General features: G+C 43.4%; 1 protein-coding gene across 1 annotated transcript in view; it reads right to left on the reverse strand.

Moving 5' to 3' along the window:
• Window positions 1-22332, reverse strand: part of MCF2L2 (MCF.2 cell line derived transforming sequence-like 2) — a 247088-nt gene that overhangs the window by 186368 nt on the left and 38388 nt on the right. Inside the window, exon 3 of the mRNA XM_009239585.4 lies at window positions 13993-14107. Coding sequence (XP_009237860.4) covers window positions 13993-14107 — 115 coding nt within the window. The remainder of the gene's footprint in view (window positions 1-13992; window positions 14108-22332) is intronic.

Consider the following 22332-nt stretch of genomic DNA (forward strand, 5'->3'; position numbering starts at 1 on the left):
AAAAATATATGCCACTTCTGTAAATAGGGAAAAAAGAAGGGCAATTAGAAATGCCAGGTGAAAATGCACATAAAAAAGTCATTGGCTGAATCTGAAATGAATTAAATTATGGCATGATTTTGAGTAACTGATGGGGTATAAGGAAAGAGAACCCATTTTACTTTACCATTTGTAGCTTCCTCCTTTCAGTGATACAGGTTTAATGACATAGGATTACATCTGTCACTTGAGAGGTCCAATCTATTATGTATACATAATGTACATCACAGAATGCATATAAATGCATTTTAATGATTTTTTTCTTTTCTTTTTTTTGCTTTTTTAGATGGAGTTTCTTTCTTGTTGCCCAGGCTGGAGTGCAACGGCGCCGTCTGGGCATACTGCAGCCTCTGCTTCCTGGGTTCAAGTGATTCTCCTGCCTCAGCCTCCCAAGTAGCTGGGGATTACAGGTGCCTGCCACCACACCCGGCTACTTTTTTTTTGTATTTTTAGTAGAGATGGGATTTCACTGTGTTGGCCAGGCTGGTCTCGAGTTCCTGACCTCAGGTGATCCACCCACCTTAGCCTCCCAAAGTGCAGGGATTACAGGCGTGAGCCACTGTGCCCGGCCTACTGATTTCTATTACTTAAAATCAACCTATAGTCAGAGAAAAAAAATCTACTCGTAGAATAAATGTAAATACATTCTAAATCTTAGCAACATTACATAATAGGTAGAAGAACATGAAGGACAAGCATAGAGAAAGATGGAAACACGTGGTAGAAAATCAACAGATACTATCTAAGGTAGCTGGATCACCAAAAAGAAGTATGTTGTTTCAATTTAGATCACCAGTATGTGATCTAAAAATAACAATGTAACTAACAAAAATTAGAGAATGAGAGGGAGTGAGGTGAGAGAAAGCATCATAATATGCAAAACTCATTTTTCACAGTAAAGAAACACAAGACACTGTCCAAAGTCGATGAATCAAGAAATACAGACATAAATATGCAAGTTAGTATCATGGAGCTAACCACCATTATATCATTTGAAAACTGCACGACATGGTGGAACAGCACTGAGCCATGGGCCAGAATACCTAAATCCTAATCAAGCCCTAAGTTTTTCCTTTGCCAGCTTGTGAGTTTACCCAAGTCCTTTCTTCATGGTCTTAGTATCCACCTCTGTAAATGAGCTTGAACTAGACCAGCAGTTCACAAAGTGTGTTGCCCAGACCAGCAGCATCAGCGTCTCTTGGGAACTTGTTTGAAATGCAAATTATTTGGCCCTACCCCTAGACTTACTGAATCAGAAATCTCAGGTTGGGACCAGCAATTTGTGTCTTAAAAAGTCCTCCAAGTGATTCTATTGTGTCCTAATGTATGAGAACCACTAATCTAGACCAATGGCCAACAAACTACCATCCATCTGCCAAATCCACCCCACTCTCATCTTTGTAAATAAAGTTTAATTGGAACACAGCCATAGTCATTTAAGTATTGTCTATGGTTGCTTTTGAGCTACAACAGTAGAGTTCAGTAGTTGAGGTAGAGACACTATGGCTCAAAAAGCCTAAAATAGGCCTGGCGCAGTGGCTTACGCCTGTAATCCCAGCACTTTGGGAGGCCGAGGCGGGCAAATCACTCGAGGTCAGGAGTTCGAGACCAGCCTGGCCAACGTGGTGAAACTCCGTCTCTACTAAAAATACAAAAATTAGCCAGGCATGGTGGCACATGCCTGTAATCCCAGCTACTCGGGAGGCTGAGGCAGGAGAATTGCTTGAACCCAGGAGGCAGAGGTTGCAGTGAGCCGAGATTGTGCCACTGCACTCCAGCCTGGGTGACAGAGCAAACAAACAAAACAAAACAAAAGCCTAAAATATTTTTCCTTTCTGGTTCTTTACAGAAAAAGTTGGCTGACCTCTGACCTGGACTATTCTGATTGATAATACTGAATGTACGTCATTACTAAATTTGATGCCATGTTTATCATTTCCACGAGGATGATAATCTTTATGAACCCATGAAATTCATAAAGATTATTCAATCAGAAAGGTATTTGAGCAAATGCCTAGAATCCTTTAATAAGTGTGTGGACTAATTCTGGCAATGGTACTAGAATCCTTCCCCATATTCTTGACACAATAGAATAGTAAATAATAAAAAGTCACTTAATAAATAGTGCAAGCTGAAAATAAAATTCTAAGTCCCCCAGCTGACCGAATGAACCATCTCTTAGCCAAGGGAACCTCAGAATAACCTTGAAAACTGAGTTCTAGGCCATGATGGAATGAGCAGTCTTACACGCCTCGTTATCCCCCTCCCTTACTAAGCACAATTAGGCTTTCTTCCCTAAGCCTTTCACAGAAACCAGCCCTTTCAAAAGACTCTACCGCTGATATTAACCAACCACCCAACACTGCTTCTCCTTTTTTGCCTGATAAGAGGCCACTGATCACAGAGTGGTCCTGGCCAGTCTATGGAGAATGTGCAGTGAGGGTTTTCATGTCTTCTGCTTCCATTTTTGATATCAGAGGGCCAAAAATTCCACCCTCAGATCATGCTAATGCTGCCATTTTTTTTGTACATGGGACCCATGAAGGGGCAAGAAGCTCATTTGTGTGTGTGCACGTTTCTCCTTGTATAAATATTCAGACTCTTCCTATAGCTTATTGAATATGTATATTTGGCCACCCTGCTCAGCATAAATTCCTGTTCCCTCTAGACGCTCTCTTGAAGAGTCCATTTCCAGCTTCTGGCAGGAGGCTATGCTTCCCAGCCTGTCAGAATGGTCACCCTGCAGGTTGGAACTCTTTATGAGAAATAAAGCTCTCCTTTCCAAATTTATGAACCTCCTCATTCTTTAGTTGACGATAGTAAATAAATAGTAAAAAGTCAACCCCTCTCTGGCTCATAGTCTTGGAAAACTTTCTTGCTTGCATGATAAATGTTGAAGGGCGTGGCAAACAGTTGTCTACACCCAAAGTTTGATTTTAAAAAGGCAACATTCACAAATTTTATAGCTAATCGCTCACCCACTAACTTCTCCAACTTCATCTCAATTCCTCAGACCACCCCTTCACTGTTACAACCCATATCACATAATAAATAGGAGAGGAGGCTGCTTGTTATGGTATGTGGCTATCATCTTTATAATTGATCATGAGAGTGGCAGGAGGCAGCCAAATGCCCAGGCAGATACAGGCAGGTCCCTGGTGAAACCCCCTCTCCAAGCTGAAGATAGTTTAAAGCCTGAAAGCCAAGCTACAAGTTAAATCCTCAGACCCGATTGATAACTTGTCTTCCCATTTGTCGAGCTTTCCTGTGATGGATCCCCACCCCTCATGTATTTTACATATACCTACCCTTTCCTAATTGTTTTTCTACACTGTCATGTGGAACCAGCAGATGCGGATGCAAGCTATAACACAGGTGAGCTGGGGCTCAGTAGTGTGGCCGAGCAAGGCCCGGGTGGGGCATCGGGCAAGGCCCGGGGTCTCTGGCTTGCCAAATGACCAAGAAGAAAAATCCTGCATCAAGAATTCCACTAAGACCAAATTCCAGATGTTTACAATCATTAGCACTCATAAATGCAAGCAAAAGTTGTGTTTTGAATTTCTGAAGCAATCTAAATTGAAATGTCGAAAGATGGAACGTGGGTTTCTATCTGAACAGAACAAAATAGATGACGCAAAGGCAGAACAGCGAGGAGGTATTCTAAAACAATCACCCAGGAAAATGAACAAAGAAAAGCCATTATACACACATGAGGTCATTCCACTGGGAAGAAGTAACATCAGACCCCTAGTTTTTAAATAGAGAAGGACAAGAACCTGGCATATTAACTTTGTTCCTGCCCTTTACTACAATTTACTTAAATTCCCGTGACATGTAAGACTTACTTGCCAGTGCCACCATTTACTCTTAATAAACCCACGGAGTGCCTTCTGATTTCAGGCCTCAGTTGGGTGCCCAAAATCTAGCCTCTCTGGTATCCTCCCTGAGGGCTCTGAAGCAAATCTACCCTCCTTGGGCAAGGCAGCCGCCCACATGACTGTACACTCTGGATTCCTATCCTGACGAGTCAGATGAATGAATTCATCTCCCTGACCCTTTGAGACACAGTTCCACAGCCAGTCCAGCAAAAACCACACCTCACCCCAGCTACTCCATTAAAGCAGCACTTTTGCTCGTTAATGTTGTTTAGACACTTGAAAAACAGTATTTTCCATTGCCTTCTGTGAACCCAAAAGTATCTGAGACAGGTCTCAATCAATTTAGAAAGTTTATTTTGCCAAGGGTAAGCTCACACCTGTGACACAGCCACAAGAGGTCTTGACAAGTGCCCAAGGTGCTGGAGGCACAGCTTGCTCTTATACATTTTAACGAGACGTGAGACATCAATCTGAGAGGTGACAGCATGCTGGCAGTCCTCACAGCCCTCGCTTGCTCTCGGCCCCTCCTCTGCCTGGGCTACCACTTTGGCGGCACTTGAGGAGCCCTTCAGCCCACCGCTGCACTGTGGGAGCCCCTTTCTGGGCTGGCCAAGGCTGGAGCCCACTCCCTCAGCTTGCAGGGAAGTGTGGAGGGAGAGGCGCGAGCGGGAACCGGGGTTGCATGCGGCACTTGCAGGCCAGGGGGAGTTCCGGGTGGGTGTGAGCTTGGCGGTAGGCAATTTTCTCACCACTTGGTGATAGGTGATGGTCTCACCTCTCGGCGATTATCTCACCGCTTGGCGATAGGTGAAAGTCCCTTCGTGGTCGCCAAAATGTGTCCGGAATTGGTGGGTTCTTGGTCTCACTGACTTCAAGAATGAAGCCACGGGCCCTCGCGGTGAGTGTTACAGCTCTTAAGGTGGAGCGTCTGCACTTTCTTCCTTCTGATGTTTGGATGTGTTTGGAGTTTCTTCCTTCTGGTGGGTTCATAGTCTCGCTGGCTCAGGAGTGAAGCTGCAGACCTTTGCGGTGAGTGTTACAGCTCTTAAGGCAGCGCGTCTGGAGTTGTTCGTTCCTTCTGGTGGGCTCGTGGTCTTGCTGGGTTCAGGAGTGAAGCTGCAGATCTTTGCGGTGTGTTACAGCTCATAAAAGCAGCGTGGTCCCAAAGAATGAGCAGTAGCAAGATTTATTGCAAAGAGCGAAAGAACAAAGCTTCCACAGTGTGGAAGAGGACCAGAACGGGTTGCCCCTGCTGGCTCTGGCAGCCTGCTTTTATTCTCTTATCTGGCCCCACCCACATCCTGCTGATTGGTAGAGCCCAGTGGCCTGTTTTGACAGGGCGCTGATTGGCGCGTTTACAATCCCTGAGCTAGATACAAAGGTTCTCTACATCCCCCTCAGGTTAGTTAGATACAGAGTTTGGACAGGCAGGTTCTCCAAGGCCCCACCAGAGCAGCTAGATACGGAGTGTCGATTGGTGCATTCGCAAACCTTGAGCTAAATACAGGGTGCTGATTGGTGTGTTTACAATCCCTGAGCTAGACACTGGCCCGGGTGCTAAGTCCCTCATTGCCCAGGGCCGGCAGGGCCGGCTGGCTGCTCCGAGTGCGGGCCCGCCAAGCTCACACCCACCCGGAACTCCAGCTGGCCCGCAAGCGCCACATGCAACCCCGGTTCCCGCTCGCGCCTCTCCCTCCACACCTCCCTGCAAGCTGAGGGAGTGGGCTCTGGCCTTGGCCAGCTCAGAAAGGGGCTCCCACAGTGCAGCGGTGGGCTGAAGGGCTCCTCAAGTGCCGCCAAAGTGGTAGCCCAGGCAGAGGAAGCGCCGAGAGCAAGCGAGGGCTGTGAGGACTGCCAGCATGCTGTCACCTCTCAAATCTATACACGTAAGATGTCCATTAGTCATTCCGGAAAGGCAGGACATCTCCATGGGTGAGGGGAGTTTCCATTTCATAGGTAGATAAGAGAAAAAGGTTGCATTCTTTTGAGTCTCTGAGAAGCCTTTTTTTTTTTTTTTTGAGACAGAGTCTCACTATGTCACCCAGGCTGTAGTGCAGTGGGGTGATCTCAGCTCACTGCAACCTCCGCCTCCTGGGTCCAAGCAATTCTCCTGTCTCAGCCTCCCAAGTAGCTGGGATTACAGGCGCATGCCACCATGCCCGGATAATTTTTTTTTTTTTTTTTAAGTAGAGATGGGGTTTCACCATGTTGGCCAAGCTGTTCTTGAACTCCTGACCTCAAGTGATTCACCCGCCTCAGCCTCCCAAAGTGCTGAGATTACAGGTGTAAGCCACCGCACCCGGCCTCTGATTAGCCTTTTACACAATACACAATTTACATGTGAGAAGAGGGTAGAGAAATAGTCACTTATGCCTCAGTTTGGCTTAGTGAAACAGTAGGGCAGAGGAAGCAATCAGATAGGCGTTTGTCTCACAGGGGCAGAGGGATAACTCTGAGTACTGTCCGTCTTTTTTCCATAAGGAATTCCTTGTGGGCAAATTGTGAGGGAGGTATATAGTTTTTTTATCTTTAGGGAGGTATATAGTTTTTTTTATCTTTGAAGCTATCTTCTTTAGGAATAAAATGGGAGGCAGGTTTGTCTGCTGCACTTCCCAGCTTCACTTCCCTTTGGCTTAATGATTCGGGGGTCCTGAGATTTATTCTCCCTTCGCACTTCGTAATAGTAAGAGGCCCAGATTGCACTCACTTCTCTGGTGAGGCTGGTTTCTAAAGCTGAGTAGTTGTTATAATCCCACTGAGTCTTTCAATACAAAGGAGTAAGTCTCATCACAATTCACAGGCCAAATAATAACACTATTCTCCTATTCCTTCCTAGAGTACTAATATCAGACCGCATTTTACGCCACTTATCATAAAAGAGGACACAACGAACACCAAAGACTATTCATCACACTGTATGTGAGGAAAATGAATGTAGAAAAATTATTCTAACTTAAATAGGTCCCTCAACAGATTCCGTATAGAAAAGTCCTTTAGAAATAGAAACAATCCCAGCCTGGCCAACATGGTGAAACCCCGTCTCTACTAAAAATACAAAAATTAACCAGGCATAGTGTCACGTGCCTGTAGTCTCAGCTACTCGGGAGGCTGAGGCAGGAGAATCACTTGAACCCAGGAGGCGGAGGTTGCAGTAAGCCAAGATCGCGCCACTGCACTCCAGCCTGGGTGACAGAGTGGACTCGGTCTAGAAAGAAAGAAAGAAGAAAGAAAAGAAAAGAAAAGAAAAGAAAAGAAAAGAAAAGAGGGAGGAAGCGGGGGAGGGAGGGAGGGAAGGAAGGAAGGAAGGGGAAGGGAAGGGAAGGAAGGAAGGGGAAGGGAAGGAAGGAAGAAAGGAAGGAAGAAAGAAAGAAGGAAAGAAAGAAATAGAAACAATAACAAAATTAACCACTGATATGAAATACTGCTCTTGTACCATCTAATAAAAGTACTTTCTCCAATCCATTTCTAATAATGAACCCAGAACTGGGAGTTAAAATAAGGAAACTGAGTAGAGAAACACAGTGATAAATATCCATGCTTAGTTATACAAATGTTGATTTGTAGGACCAACAACTATGATTGAAAAGCAGTTAAACTGTCCCATCCTTCAAGGACATTTTGTTAGGGAGGCAGGAGCTTAGGAGACCGAGGGTGACCCAAGTTGAGCTCCATCTCTGTGGCTCGGAATATTTTACTAATGCCTTTTCAGACCACCTGGCTCTACTCTGTAGCCACAGGTAACATGTTTTAAATGACAATATCTTGCATTCTGAGAAAGTGACCGCTAGGATTTATTGTGCTATTGTTATAAGCTGGACTGTGAAAACCACTAGTAGTACAATTTATATAGCAGATGGCACCTGATGGGCTAAAACTGGCTCTCAGCTGTTTTTGGAAACAGAATGGTGATGTGATAATGATTTCTGTGTATTTTTGAATATTTATTTATTTTAATACCATAAGATTCATGTGGGAAGGTTTGTAATTCAATAGTTCCTTATGTACAGTACTACACATAATTCACAAAGAAATTCCAGGGTCAAGGAAGCTCAAGAAATTGAATCTTTTTATATATTGATTTTAAGGAAAGAAATACAGAACTGTGATAGCAAAAATAAAGGATGTGGGAACAGCCCTCCCTCCGACTTTCAATTCCTGCACATTCACTGCCACCTCACTTTATCCGAAAGCTAAGTCGGATTCCAGGTTTTCTTCTTCACACCCCTCAAATGTCTGTTCTGTCTCACCATAGCTTCTCCCTATCCGCTCCTAGCACAGACACTGTCACCCCTGCCTGCACATGGGGATCACTGGTGAGATTTAGACATCACTGAAAACCCAGGTTTCACCCCCAGAAATCCTGATGTAATTCATCTGAATTATAGTCTGGACACTGGGAAATTAAAATCTCCCTAGGCAATCCTAAAATGCAGTTGAGGTTGAGAACCATTGTCTTAGCATGGCTTTGATAAGAAAAAGTTTTAAAATAAATCACGACGAGACCATCAAAACCAACATGAGGCCTGAATTCCACACAGAATACTCCATACACCAGACTTAGAGTAATAGGATACAATTTTAAGGCTCCTAAAACCAAGCGTCTTCCATAGCTTCTCCCTCTTCCTCCTTCCCAACCTCCACCAGTCCCCAGCACCTGTCTTCTTGTCCATCCCTTCCTATCCAGTTCTCATGCCATCATCCCTCTTCATTTTGCACCTGTCTCAGTGTAGAATCCTCTAATTGGTCTCCCTACCTCCTTTTCCTGCTCCCTCCAATCCATCCTGCACACCACCACCAGATCAATCTGCTCCTCACTCTGCTCCTCAAACCCTCTTGCAGGAAAATGGCCTCTTCCTGCTCACTGTGCCTCAACTCCTTAACTTGGGGGTAAAGACCTTGCCCAATCTGTTTCCAGCTCTTTCCAGCCCTCGTTTCTCAATACCATCTGAAAAGCAGCCTCACTCTGTTCTGGTCAACCGGGATGCTCTGTAATTCCCCAAATATGCTCTGTTGAAAACTTTGGACCCTGCGTTTGATAGAAATAGAAGCCAGGTCGGTCAGGCGCAGTGGCTCATGCCTGTAATCCCAGCACTTCGGGAGGCTGAGGCGGGTGGATCACAAGGTCAAGAGACTGAAACCATCCTGGCCAACGTGGTGAAACTCCGTCTCTCCTAAAAATACAAAAATTAGCTGGGCGTGGTGGCGCGTGTCTGTAATCCCAGCTACTCGGGAGGCTGAGGTAGGAGAATCACTTCGACCCGGGAGGCGGAGGTGGCAGTGAGCCGAGATCGCACCGCTGCACTCCAGTCTGGGAGATAAGAGTGAAATTCCGTCTCAAAAAAAAAAAAAAAAAAAAAAGAAAGGAAGGAAGAAATAGAAGCCAGGTCATTTGCCCCAGACAACCTAGCTAGTGAGCAATAAGATCTGGATTTCAATCCAGGTTTGGGCTGTGTGCAAAGGTCTTCAACACTATGCTATTCTCTCTCTGGAATGCTCCCTTCTATATCTATCTGTAGAAACTGTACCAGCCCTACAAGGACATTTTGTTAGGGAAGCAGGAGCCTAGGAGAGCGAAGGTGACACAATTTTAAGTTCAGCTCCATCTTGAGACTAACAAGGCACATTCCTTGCCAACCAGGACCCATGGTCATAAATATGTTTATGGTTGAGAAAACAGCCTAAGGATACTACAACAACAGAAAGTCCAGATGTCCCAATGCCATAACAATATATGTTTTCAAAAAATTATAGTTATGCTTTGATGTTCTCACACACTAAAATGTCAAGGACAGTTTTCTTTAAATCAATAGAATAATAAGTTTTGTCACACTGTCTGCTCATCCGCACATAGGCACAGCTTAGTTTAATCTTTATATAGACAAGACCCCCACATAAGAAAAACTTAAAGTCGATGCTTTCCTCCTTTTGCTTTCTGAGGGCGCCCTACTCTTTAACAGAGTAGTTTCTAATAAGCTTGCTTCTTTCACTGCAGTTTGTGACTCATCTTGACTTCTTTCCCACATAAGATCCAAGAACCCTCTCTTACGGGTATGGATTGAAGCCCCCTTTTTCCCTGAAGTTTTCCCTGTTTTTCCTGTCAAAATGACTTTCTATCTTCTGAGCTCCTATAGCACTTTATTTACATATTTCACAAAATATATTGATAACAGAGTATCCTGCAGTCCGAGACATCGTCTTGAGGTTTTTCAGTCCTTTACAGCATCGTACACCGTACCCTACATGCTGTGGGCTCTCACAGAGGTCTGCTGAAGAATGAATTACTATGGGAAGCCTTTCTGTACCTGCCCAACCCACTCACAACGCAAGATCCTAATTAATTTCAGGCACAAAGATAACATTTTCCCAACCACAAGTATCCAGCCACTTTCCTATTCCAGTGTATCAATTCTTTTTTATTCCATCCACGAGCCCTCTGCCACCTGTCTATAAAACATTTTGCAATTGGGAAGGACTCTGGTACTGGATAACTATGTAACATACAAAAAGATGCAAATTGTGATAAATAGGAGTCATAAAATGAAGAAGGGTGGTTTCATTCTTTGAAATCTGACATAGAAATTAGACATAGGTCCAAGTCAAGTTCCCCTTTCAGGCCTTCTCACCCTTTGTCTCCACTTTTTGTGGAAAGGAACAGGGGAGGGGAAGCAAGTAGTGTGAGCAAAAGCAGAAGAAGAAAGGCGAGGGGAAGAACTGGCCAGACAGCCACTCTTTCCCGAAAGACAAACAGCATTCTAGGAAAAGAAAATATTCCCTAGGTCACAAGAAATTGTACCAGGAGCCTACAGTAGAACAAAGAAATCCAAAACAGAAGCCCCTGTTTGATCTCCTCATCTCCATCTGTGAGATAGGGGTGATAACCCTGCCTGCTTCTCGCCACACAGTCCGGGGGGCTGAGCTATCTTCAGCGTGATTTGGAAAAGGCTGCAAATGCAAAAGGAAAATCCTCCATTTAACTTAGCATTTGACTGTATCCCTGGGGATTAAGTAAAACTAGACATTGAACTTAAATATAAGGAGAATGGGGACAGGGGACACTCCTCCTATTGTCTACATCCCTGTTCACCCTCTTCCTTGCCGCTCCCACAGAAGAACTTGCTAAACTGATGGGATATTGTCCTGAAATGCCACTGGGCCAAAGACAGAGTTCAAGTTCAACTTCTTAAAACTCAGGTTGATAAAGGCAGGAATGAAGAGCTGGGGTTCCCCTCTCTCTGTCAGGGTCCCCCTTCTCACTGAAGGAAAGGAAGAACTTCACCACTATTGTCTTAGGGTCCTGGCTGGGTCCAAGAGTTAAATCGACAAAACATAGATTAACATGAGAAGAGCATAGAAATTTATTCATAAATGTTTTACATGGCACAAGAGCCCTCATAAAGAAATGAAGACCCAAAGAATCAGAGTCAGTTACTTATATATTGGATTGAACAAAGAATAATAAACTATGAAAATGTGACTAAATTATGTGGGGAAGCTTAAAAAATAGAATTTCTAACAAGGTCTGTGCAATATTCTCTAAGTTACCTTTCCTTCTAGTCCCTAGAGAGTGTCTTTCACATAGGAATTTCATCTTCTCCTCTTAAGAAACAGCACAAAGGTCAAAGTGATCTTCTTGTACCTGCTGTTTTTCAAGTGCTTTTAACTTAGTCAATATCCCAGAATGGCATTTTTAAATTTTTACTTTAAGTTCTGGGACACATGTGCAGAACGTGCAGGTTTGTTACATAGGTATACATGTGCCACATTGGTTTGCTGCACCTATCAACCCATCATCCAGGTTTTAAGCTCCGCATGCATTATGTATTTGTCCTAATGCTCTCCTTCCCCTCGTCCCCGACCCACCTACAGGCCCCGGTGTGTGATGTTCCCCTCCCTGTGTCCATGTGTTCTCATTGTTCAACTCCTACTTATGAGTGAGAACATGCGGTGTTTGGTTTTCTGTTCCTGTGTTAGTTTGCTGAGGATGATGGCTTCCAGCTTCATCAATGTCCCTGCAAAGGACATGAACTCATTCTTTTTTATGGCGCATAGTACAGAATAGCATATTTTAACCCCTTCATTACGTTAGTTTGCTGAGGATGATGGCTTCCAGCTTCATCAATGTCCCTGCAAAGGACATGAACTCATTCTTTTTTATGGCGCATAGTACAGAATAGCATATTTTAACCCCTTCATTACCCTACAACAAATACCATTTGTTTGGAATGAATCATTATCAAAACTGAAAACTCTACCAACATTACTTTTGAGAACCAACCATGTGTTGGGCACTGTGCTAGGGCTGGAGATTTTAAAAAAGAAAGAGAAGAAAAGCAAAGCATTGGCCCCTACTCTTAAGAAGTTCACAGTCTACTGAGAGAGACAGAAATAATTTCCATAGACAAATAATTTCCATAGGCAAAGGTAAACCTCGGGGTTCTGTGGAAATTTAAAAAAAGATTCTGTGAAAGCAGAACTGGGGTGAGGGAAGGTTTCATCGAAGAGATGAGGTCAGAGTTGAGGGTTGATGAATGTGTATGAGTCAGGCCTAGAAGAGGGGCAGAGGTGTCCCGCAGAGAAACACCTGAGCAAAGCCGTGAGACAGGTGTGGTGTCTTTCCCTCACAGCAACAAAGGATTCCCCACATCCTTATATCTGCATTAACGCGTGGCATATGGCAGTGGCAAGGAGGGGGAAAGGAGGAAATTGATGAAATATATTTAAGTACTAACTTTGAAGAAACGCATTCAAAATAAATCCATAACCTTCTCTGAAGAAAGAAGATGGGCAAAAGAAAAAACTAAAGAAAAAGGTGTAAAAGAAAAAATATATTTTTCAAGTGGGTTTGGTTAAATCAATCAACTTCCTAATCTCCACAAGTGGTATCAGACTCCAGGCGGCCTCTCAGTCACAAAGCTGCTGTTTACCTCTAAATCATAGAAGGCAGATGGAAAGCAGGCAAAATACCACACACCTGGCCACTGTGTACATTCTAAACCACACCATAGTCAAGGGAGGGGTGGAGGCTCATAAGCAATGCAAACCCATGGAGGGAAGGCCTTTCCCAACCAAGTCTTCTCTGCTGGAGGTGGACACAACACTGCCTAAGGAGGGGGTTTGGACCCCGCTCTGCCCCTGTCTGTGAAATGGTGGCGACCAACGTGGACGCTGCCCACACTCCATCCCCTTGAAGACCTGGGCGCGTACCGATTTAAGCGGCATAAAGAGTTGAGGCCCAGGCTGGAGAGGGTGGAAGGAGAAGATGCCAGAAAGCATTTCTATCATGGGCTCGGCTACAAGCACAGTTTTTTTCCCTAGCCTTGTAGTTTCCTTGCTCTGTGCCTTAGCTTCTCCATCTGACAATGACAATGACAACAATCTGCCCCTAATTTTCTTATTTAGGAGAGAGAAATCACTCCTGACACAGTTGGAGTTCCTTAAACAAGGGTCATGTGTCCTAGACAACACGACCCAGGAAGCCAGAATAACCTTTAGCTAAAGCAACAGCCTAGGCCGGGCACGGTGGCTCAAGCCTGTAATCCTAGCAGTTTGGGAGGCCGAGGCAGGCAGATCACTTGAGGTTAGGAGTTCAAGACAAGCCTGGCCAACATAGTGAAACCCCTCTCTGCTGAAAAAAAGAAAAAAAGAAAAAAAAATTAGCTAGAAATTGCTTGAACCCAGGAGACGGAGGTTGCAGTGAGCAAAGATCGTGCCACCGCACTCCAGCCTGGGCAACAGAGCAAGACTCCATCTCAAAAATAAAAAATAAAAATAAAGCAATAGCCTAAGGAACAAAGGCAACACAGCTGCTCAATCAGTTTTCCATCCACCCGACCATGTTTATTCTGTCCCTCCTGTGTGTACAAGAGAGTCAAAACTGAGGCTTGTTTGTCATTGTTTTCCAGTCCCTTTCCACATTCCTTGTTCGTGACTGATGGGTGACAGAAGCCAGCTGGGTTATTATGCATACCAGGGTAAACTGTGCTCATGGAAGTATATGTCTCAACCCAGCCCTGCCCCATGGGAAGTGTGGAATAAAGCCAGTGCCTAAGGCGGCAGGACACTGTGCTCGGCTCACCTGGGGATGCTCGTCAGGTAGGTCATGACATTCAAGAAGTCTTCATCTGGGATGTGTTTGAACCCCGAAAACTCTGGGAACGTGATGATGGGGGCGCCATCCTCCCCTCGGCCTCCTGCAACAAACACAGGTGGTCAAGATGTTAGAAAATGTTGTCCTGTCACACCTCTGCAGGGAAGTTAGGCGAAAGAATATCGGTCACCTCTTTTCCTACCTATATTATCTCAGACTAGAATTTGGGAGAAGTTAACACAGTTATTTTGAACAAGTCTCTCTTCTCATTCATGCTGGTTCCATGGCATTGTAAGAATTCAAATTTTTGAATCCTTTGAAGAGAGTTACTGTGTAAAAGGTAATACTGATTTAATTATTCAGCATAGGCAGAACAGTAAATAATGCCAACACAAATATGTAATATTGCTCTTCATTTTTGTAGTCAGTAAATGTCAAAAGTAATATTGCGTGGTGGTTAAGAGAGTTAACGCTAAAATCAGACAGCCTGGTTCAAATCTGCTTTGCCACATTGTTGCTATATGATTTTTGGCAAGATATTTAATGTGTTTATTTCATATTTATATATATATGTATATATATAGATATATATGGCCTACCATTTTATTATATAGGAATAATGCTTGTACCTATGTGGTAAGGTATTGTGAGGATTAAGTGACAGAACAAATGAGAAGCATCTTAGCAGGGTGCTTATTATATAAAACTGCTCAAAAAATGGTGACCATGATTATAATTATTATTATTACAAGGAAGCAATAATCAGCTTTCCGTCAAGAATTTATAAATAGCAATTTAAGATATTCCTGTGAAAGTAAAAATATGAAAATTCACATTTAATTCAGAACAGAGACCACCAAATTCAATAGATTCTATTTCCCAGTCCCCTTGCAGCTACATGGAGCCATTTGACTAAGTTCTAGCCCCACAGTCCCCAAACTGCGCCGCCGGCAAGCAGGGAACCACAGTAAACTCATGGGGGCACTGTGACTATTTTAAATTTTTGAGGGAAACACAGTGACAGTTGACATCTGTCAGACACCATATGCACTACTACTGGCTTGAGGTAGTTCCCTATTTCTTTTTCCTTTTTTTGAGACAGAGTCTCCCACTGTCACCCAGGCTAGAGTGCAGTGGTGCAATATCGGCTCACTGTAACCTCTGACTCACAGGTTCAAGCGATTCTCCTGCCTCGGCCTCCTGAGTAGCTGGGATTACAGGCATGCACCACCATACCCCGCTAATTTTTGTATTTTTAGTAGAGACGGGGTTTCACCATGTTGGCCAGGCTGGTCTCGAACTCCTGACTTTAGGTGATCCACCCGCCTCGGCCTCCCAAACTGCTGGGATTACAGGCATGAGCCACCACGCCCGGCCCCAGTAGTTCCCAATTTCAACATCAAATTGCATTATATTCTTGTAGATGGTGTTGCATCTTTATAAAGCTGGGGGTTTGGTACTTGCTGGAATAAAAAGCAAAAACAGTATGAAAATCAATGTGGAACAAGACATAAAGGTGGTGATATCTAGTTTGATTGCACGGTTTAAGATAGTTGTAGTTATTTAAGAATAAAAATGAGAGAAAAAATAATATTTTAATTTATATGTATTATTTTTTCAAACAGCTACTAAGTTGTTGGGACATAGATACATATTAAGTTGTCTGACATGTTAGTTATTGTTTTTGGCCTAGGGGGCCCATGAAAAAAAGACTGAGATACTAAGGCACAGAGAATTGAGAGGGTTTGGGAACCTCTGCCCTAGCCAGTGGTATAGGAGCTTAAGCTGCATGCACCCACCAACTTATGTCCTTGAAGAGAAACCACTTAAAGAGGAATCATGGCTCTCAAGGCAAGGCCAACTACAAATGACTGAATGTATTCAACATATCTGAGACAGACATATCAGTGTGGGATGTGGTTAGCGGGGATTGTGTGATTAATGAGGATGTGTGGTCCACGAAGAAACTACAGAAGAGGAGGACTCAGAGGAGCAAAGGCGGGCAGTGTACAGCCAATGCTATCCTAAGGAGAGAGGGCCAGCCCACTCTGAGAGTCCAACCCATGTTACCAGTCTATCTGATGACACCACTGTAAGATCATCCAGTCAACTCTCTGGTGCTGACTCCAAGCCTGATAAGAATCTTCTGTTTATAATCTGATTTTCCATGTAAATTGTAAATTTGTTTCAAGAAAAGGAATGTGTTATTGAGCAAACGTAAGTATATTATGTAAAGAATAAGCGCTGTGGTTTTTCTGCATGAGTCTCTTGTGAGTATTGTTAATATGGGTCTTAGGTGCTCAGAAACCAATTGCTGTGGAATGAAACCATGTGAGATTTGTCTGGATGGTCAGTCATCCCTCCCCAGAAGGTACCTCTTTATTAATCCTATATGTTTACTCTAAATTTCCAAAAATGAAATCTACAGATTAGATGTTTATCAAGACAAGTATATTGAACTACCTCATTACAGTGACTGATGAGGATATTAACAGCTTTCATCTAATAATATTCTTCCTCTTTGCAGTTTCACAACTATGGGAAGTTTCAGAGAAATGTGCATTCAGAGAATTTGCGTCTTTAAAAAGCTAAATTTAGATACATTATAACACTGTAGTAATTGCATAATCAACATTTGCTGAGGGACTGGCTAAAACATTTCAAGGAACTGAAATACCCTAAAATATTCACTAGAATGTGATTATGCCATTTAATTTTACCTTTTATTTATTATTATTATTATTATTATTAGATGGAATCTCACACTGTCGCCCAGGCTAGACTGCAGTGGTGTGATCTCCGCTCACTGCAACCTCCGCCTCCCAGGTTCAAGCGATTCTCGTGCCTCAGCCTACCGAGTAGCTGGGATTACAGGCACACGCCACAATGCCCAGCTAATTTTTGTATTTTTAGTAGAGACGGGGTTTCACCATGTTGGCCAGGCTGGTCTCGAACTCCTGACCTCAAGTGATCCGTCTGCCTCGACCTCCCTAAGTGCTGGGATTACAGGCGTTCAGCCACCACACCCGGCCAATTTTACCTTTTTATAGTTGACTGTATTAAAGCCATCCCCACCTAAATGAAAAAAGGTGAAGTTTTCTTCTATCTTGGTTACTACCAATACTGAACAGCAGAGAGGCCCTAAGGTTAACTGTGGACACTCACCTACTGTTGAATATTAGTCTTAAGAGGCAGAAGCATCAAGGAAACAGAGCAAGACTTAACAACTGTGGGGCAACCCACAACATGGCATCTAGTGCCACCTTCTGAGGAAACGCGGTAATGCAATAGGGAGAAAGTGATTATTCCAAAGTCCAATGCATTCCTTGAATGCAAGGAATACAAACAACCCCAAATTATTTGGTACTAAGTAAAATGATAACTTAAAATAAACTTTACTCCTCCTACTATGATTTTGTACCTTTTCATTAAGTGAAAGACAACTAGTTTTAGTGCAGAAAACATTAAGTGCTTGGGGTACAGAAGGTGATTGCTGAAAGGGCCCTGGTGATAGCTGGCATGAAGGCTTCATACACAGGTGAATTGAGAATACGGGAAATCCTACAGGAAGATGGCAAAGACCAATGATGGGGATGGGTGCAAAGCATCTTCCTACTGCTCTTTGCCTTCCAGTATCTATTTTCCGTTTCTCCTCCACACAAGATTTTAACTGGGGAAATGGCAGAACCATTTCCTGGGAGGCACTTTGGAAATCTCAGGGCCTAGGATATTAAATGACCCATTCTCTGTAATAAAACAAAGAATTGCCCCACATGCTACGTGACTTCCAAATGTCTTACCAGAGGCTTAATTTAAGTGAAAAATCCATTTAAAATGCTCTGAACCCAGACTCTAACTGTTTTTACAAATAATCATAAAGAATTTTTATATTTATTTATTTATTTATTTTTATTATTTTGTTGTTGTTGTTGTTGCCCAGGCTGGAGTGCAATGGCACGATCTCGGCTCACCACAACCTCCGCCTCTCGGGTTCAAGCGATTCTCCTGCCTCAGCCTCCCAAGTAGCTGGGATTACAGGTATGCACCACCACACCCGGCTAATTTTATATTTTTAGTAGAGATGGGGTTTCTCCATGTTGGTCAGGCTGGTCTCTTAACTCCCAACCTCAGGTGACCCGCCCACCTCGGCCTCCCAAAGTGCTGGGATTGATTACAGGCGTAAGCCACCACACCCAGCCAAGAATTTTTTTTTTTAATCTTAATAAAGTCACTCCAGGTATCTGATCACCCCACCACATCCCAGCATTTGCACCCATCACATTTTTGGTGACTCCAAATTGAAGGGCAAGCACCTCTTTCATTATTCTCATGTAGCTAGCCATGCATGTGGAAATACATACTATTGAAAGATATGTTACTTTACTATAATTAGTTTCCTTTGATTTCTCCTTTACAGTTCCTTATATTTTATTTTTTAATTTTTAAAAATATGTGCATAGGTAGGTGTGGCTGTTCACCTAAGTTTTCCCTTCCTGGGCACATAGCTACACTACATTTCCCAGCTTCCCTTGCTGTTAAGTTTGTTCAAACGACTGTGACAAGTTCAAGTCAATGGAATGTCCTGTATGCTATCTCTGAGCTGAGAATTTTAAGAAGCACTATGCTCCTTCCATGTTCTCTTAGCCTGTCTGCTCCCCAGACACACATAAGAAGAAGGCTGCAATATGCATAACAACAATAAGAACCAGAAACTCAAAGGAGCATTCCTGAACCTCCACATAGAGAAAAGTTGTCTGCTGACCAGGAACTTACATGCAGAACTGGTAAAAGAGTAAGAACTTAATTTCTGTTATGTGTGTTTTGAAACCGCCTTTTCAAAATCATGACTGAGACAGTGAAAGAGATCTAACTTAACCCACTCCATCTTGCTTCTAACATCCAAGCTGTCCTTGTTCATTCCTGGGCATAGGCTGAACTAACTTTGGGAGAAATTTAGTTTAGTTTAAACAAACATGGTAACAGCCCTTTCCTAAAGCAGACCTCCTTCTTGCCTGGGGATTAGATTGCCTTTGTAGGACTAACATTAGCCACAAGATTAGAAATTATGGTTTAGGAGTCATGCAGCTGGAGGCTACAAGGTTCTGACCCTCCCTAAACTGCTCCTAAGATCAGTGATTGAGATATTTTGCAGACCCTGCACTTGATAGATCAGCTGGCACCATCCAGATCAATAAATGGGTTTACCTGATCTATGGCCCCCACCCAGGAACTGACTAAGCACAAGAAGACAGGTCCAACTCCCTGTGATTTCATCTCTGGCCAATCAGCACTCCTGACTCACTGGCTTCCCCCCACCCACCAAGTTATCCTTAAAAACTCTGTTCCCTGAATGCTCGGGGAGACTGATTTGAGTAATAACAAACCTCCAGTCTCCCACACAACCGGCTCTGCATTAATTACTCTTTCTCTATTGTAATTCCCCTGGTTCTGTCTGGGCAGCAGGCAAGGTGAACCCCTTGGGTGGTTACAGTTGGAGCTCTATACTCTTTGGAGTCTATTTGTTGTAGTTGTTGAGCCCACCCTTGCAGATGTAAGTTATAGTATCTATAAATTTCATGTTAGGATGGAAGAGGGCAATACAAATCATTTGTTATAAAAAGGAGATATTCAGTCAAACATGACTGAGAACCTTCCCTCTCACCTGCACTACCGAATCCAACAGCCACTAGACACATGTGACTATTAAGAACTTGAAATGTAACCAGTCCAAATTGAGATATGCTGTAAGTATAAAATACAAACTAGATTTCAAAGACTTAGAATAGAAAAGGTAAAATCCCAATAATGTTGAATATCAAGTACATGTGGAAATATTATTTTAGATATGGGTAAATTTAAAATATATAATTAAAATTCATTGTATCTGTTTATTTTAACCTTTTTAATATGGTTACCATAAAATTTTAAAGTACATGTGTGGGCCACACTGTATTTCTATTAAACAGTCCTGCTCTAGATATCGCCCCTTGGTTCTCACCTCCCAGGTTTCAGGTCACTAGCTCCATATGTAAGTTAGGAGTTGGGGCTCCAATCTCTTCCTTGGTTTGACATTCTCCATTGTTTCAGTTAGGAGCCTCCCACTCACCCCTGGGAGCCCTACCCTCCACCAAACCTGGGCTTCACCGGTGTGTATGAGGGGAAACTGGGGACTCTACAAGCCTAAGAGTGTTGAGCAGTTGATTTCTTCATCAGTTACTTTCGAAAGGATTCAAGCTGCCAAAAGAGACAGGCAGAGAAAGGGAGCAATGAGGGATAGAAAGTGAAAGAGAGAGATTCAGTTCACAATAATTCTAAGTGGGAAACAACCATCAAGATAAATATAAAAGCACAATTCCTTATAATTAAAGGAAAGGAGCTGTGGCAAACATTGATTAATGGCTAATTCACTCCCAATCCCCTTTTCCCTGACCACCATCTCCTGTGGCAGTTAGAACCCTAATTGCTTGCCTTCTGAGATTCTCTTGCTGCCAGGGAATGGCTGTGTGACAGAATTCTGCAATGAGACATAGCAGAAGGCAGCCAAGAGTTCCTACAAATGGAACCAAAGAAGCCAGCATTTTCCTTCTCCTTCTTCCTGCTTTGGACACTGACCTGATGTCTGGAATTGCAGCAGCCACCTTGAATCAAGAGTTGACAAATAAGAAGAAAACATCAAGAGAATCATAAAGATGTCAGCCTTAATGTCATCGAGCCACTGATCCAATACCAAGAGTTTCTATCGTCAGACCTTGTTATACAATTTAAAAAACAAACAAACAAGTCTCAGAGGCTAAGTTCCCTTGTAGTCAGATACCATGCTGAGCGAAACTTTTCTTCTTATAGATGGAAAAACTGGGGTTTGGAGCCACCTACTGGTTGTGTTGGAATGTGAACCCAGAATTGTCTGAGTCCAAAGCCCAGAGTGTTTCCACCACACTAACCTGCTTATACTCTCTTGTTTCCTAGCTAAGCCCTGAATTTAGAAATATCCCAAATTCACTGTGAACATGCAGGTGTCTTCCAACGTCAGAGCTACCAGAGGCCCCAGCCCTGGTCAATATCCAATTCCCGCTGGTGGCCCTGCTCACAGGCTTCGCATCCAGAGGCTGCAAACCACTGGGCCACAAATCTGGGTCAGGCTTCATGTAATGAGCGTCTGCTCTTCTACCAGCCGTGGGAACACATGCACAGCTCAGCAGACTAGGCAGCTAGGGCTGCATTGAGGAAAAGGCTCTATCCTCTCCTTCACAGCCTTCCCGGTTGACAGGGTCTCTGGCTCCTTCCGGAGATCAGTGAAATTGGTAGAAAATTTTGTAGGGAAAATCTTTACCTTACTTGCCTGAATCAGGAAAAGGAAACTGCTGTGAGTTAGGGCTGAGGCTGCAGCTCTTAGGCTACCACAGCCATGGGAAAAGACCTAATTCGAGAGATTTCTGTTTTACAACAACAACTATACAGGCCCCCACAACAGCCTCCTTGCTGACACTTGCTGTTTCTGCCAGAAAAAGAGAGATGGTTAAAGATGAAAAGCAGGCCTCTGATTCCAAACAAAATGCTGACTCAGAGAGACCCACAGCTGCCGCTATTCTTGCAGACTTGCAAGGTTGTAATTACTATCACAGCGAATCCATGCTTCTCCTTCATAAGAAAGGCAAATTTGGGCCAGACACGCTGACTCACGCCTGTAATCCCAGCACTTTGGAAGACTGAGATGGAAAGATTGTTTGAGCCCAGGAGTTCCAGACCAGCCTGGGCAACATGGCAAAACCCCATCTCTACAAAAAATTTAAAAATTAGCTGGGCATGATGGTGTGCACCAACGCCTGCCTGTAGTCTCAGTTAACTCAGGAGGCTGAGGTAGGAGGATCACTTGAGCCTGGGAGGTCAAGGCTGTAGTGAGCCAAGACTATGCCACTGCACCCCAGCCTGAGCAACACAGCGAAACCATGTCTCAAAAAAAAAAAAAAAAAAAAAGAAGGAAAAAAAGAAGACAAACTTAAATGACAAAAGGAACTCAGAAATGAAGGGTTATCTTTATTATGGTCAAAGTACCTTGCTAAAGCAGAAGTGTCTTCTGCGCCCAGTGTGTGTTTCCACAGTTCTCTGTTCTACATTAAGGAGTGACAATTATCTCTATTCCTGACTCAATGGTGGCATTGTATACCATATTTATTGTGAGCATGACGTTGGTTCCTTATAAAAATTATCTTACTTGTAATAGAACCCCAAAATAAACATTTTATAGAACTATAAAAAGATACCAGAAAAAAAGAAAAACACTTATTCAGCAGTTGCAATACTAAGTGTTTTTCATACATTATGTCATTT

The sequence above is a fragment of the Pongo abelii genome, chromosome 2 (genome assembly GCF_028885655.2).
Source record: "Pongo abelii isolate AG06213 chromosome 2, NHGRI_mPonAbe1-v2.0_pri, whole genome shotgun sequence".
NCBI lineage: Eukaryota > Metazoa > Chordata > Mammalia > Primates > Hominidae > Pongo > Pongo abelii.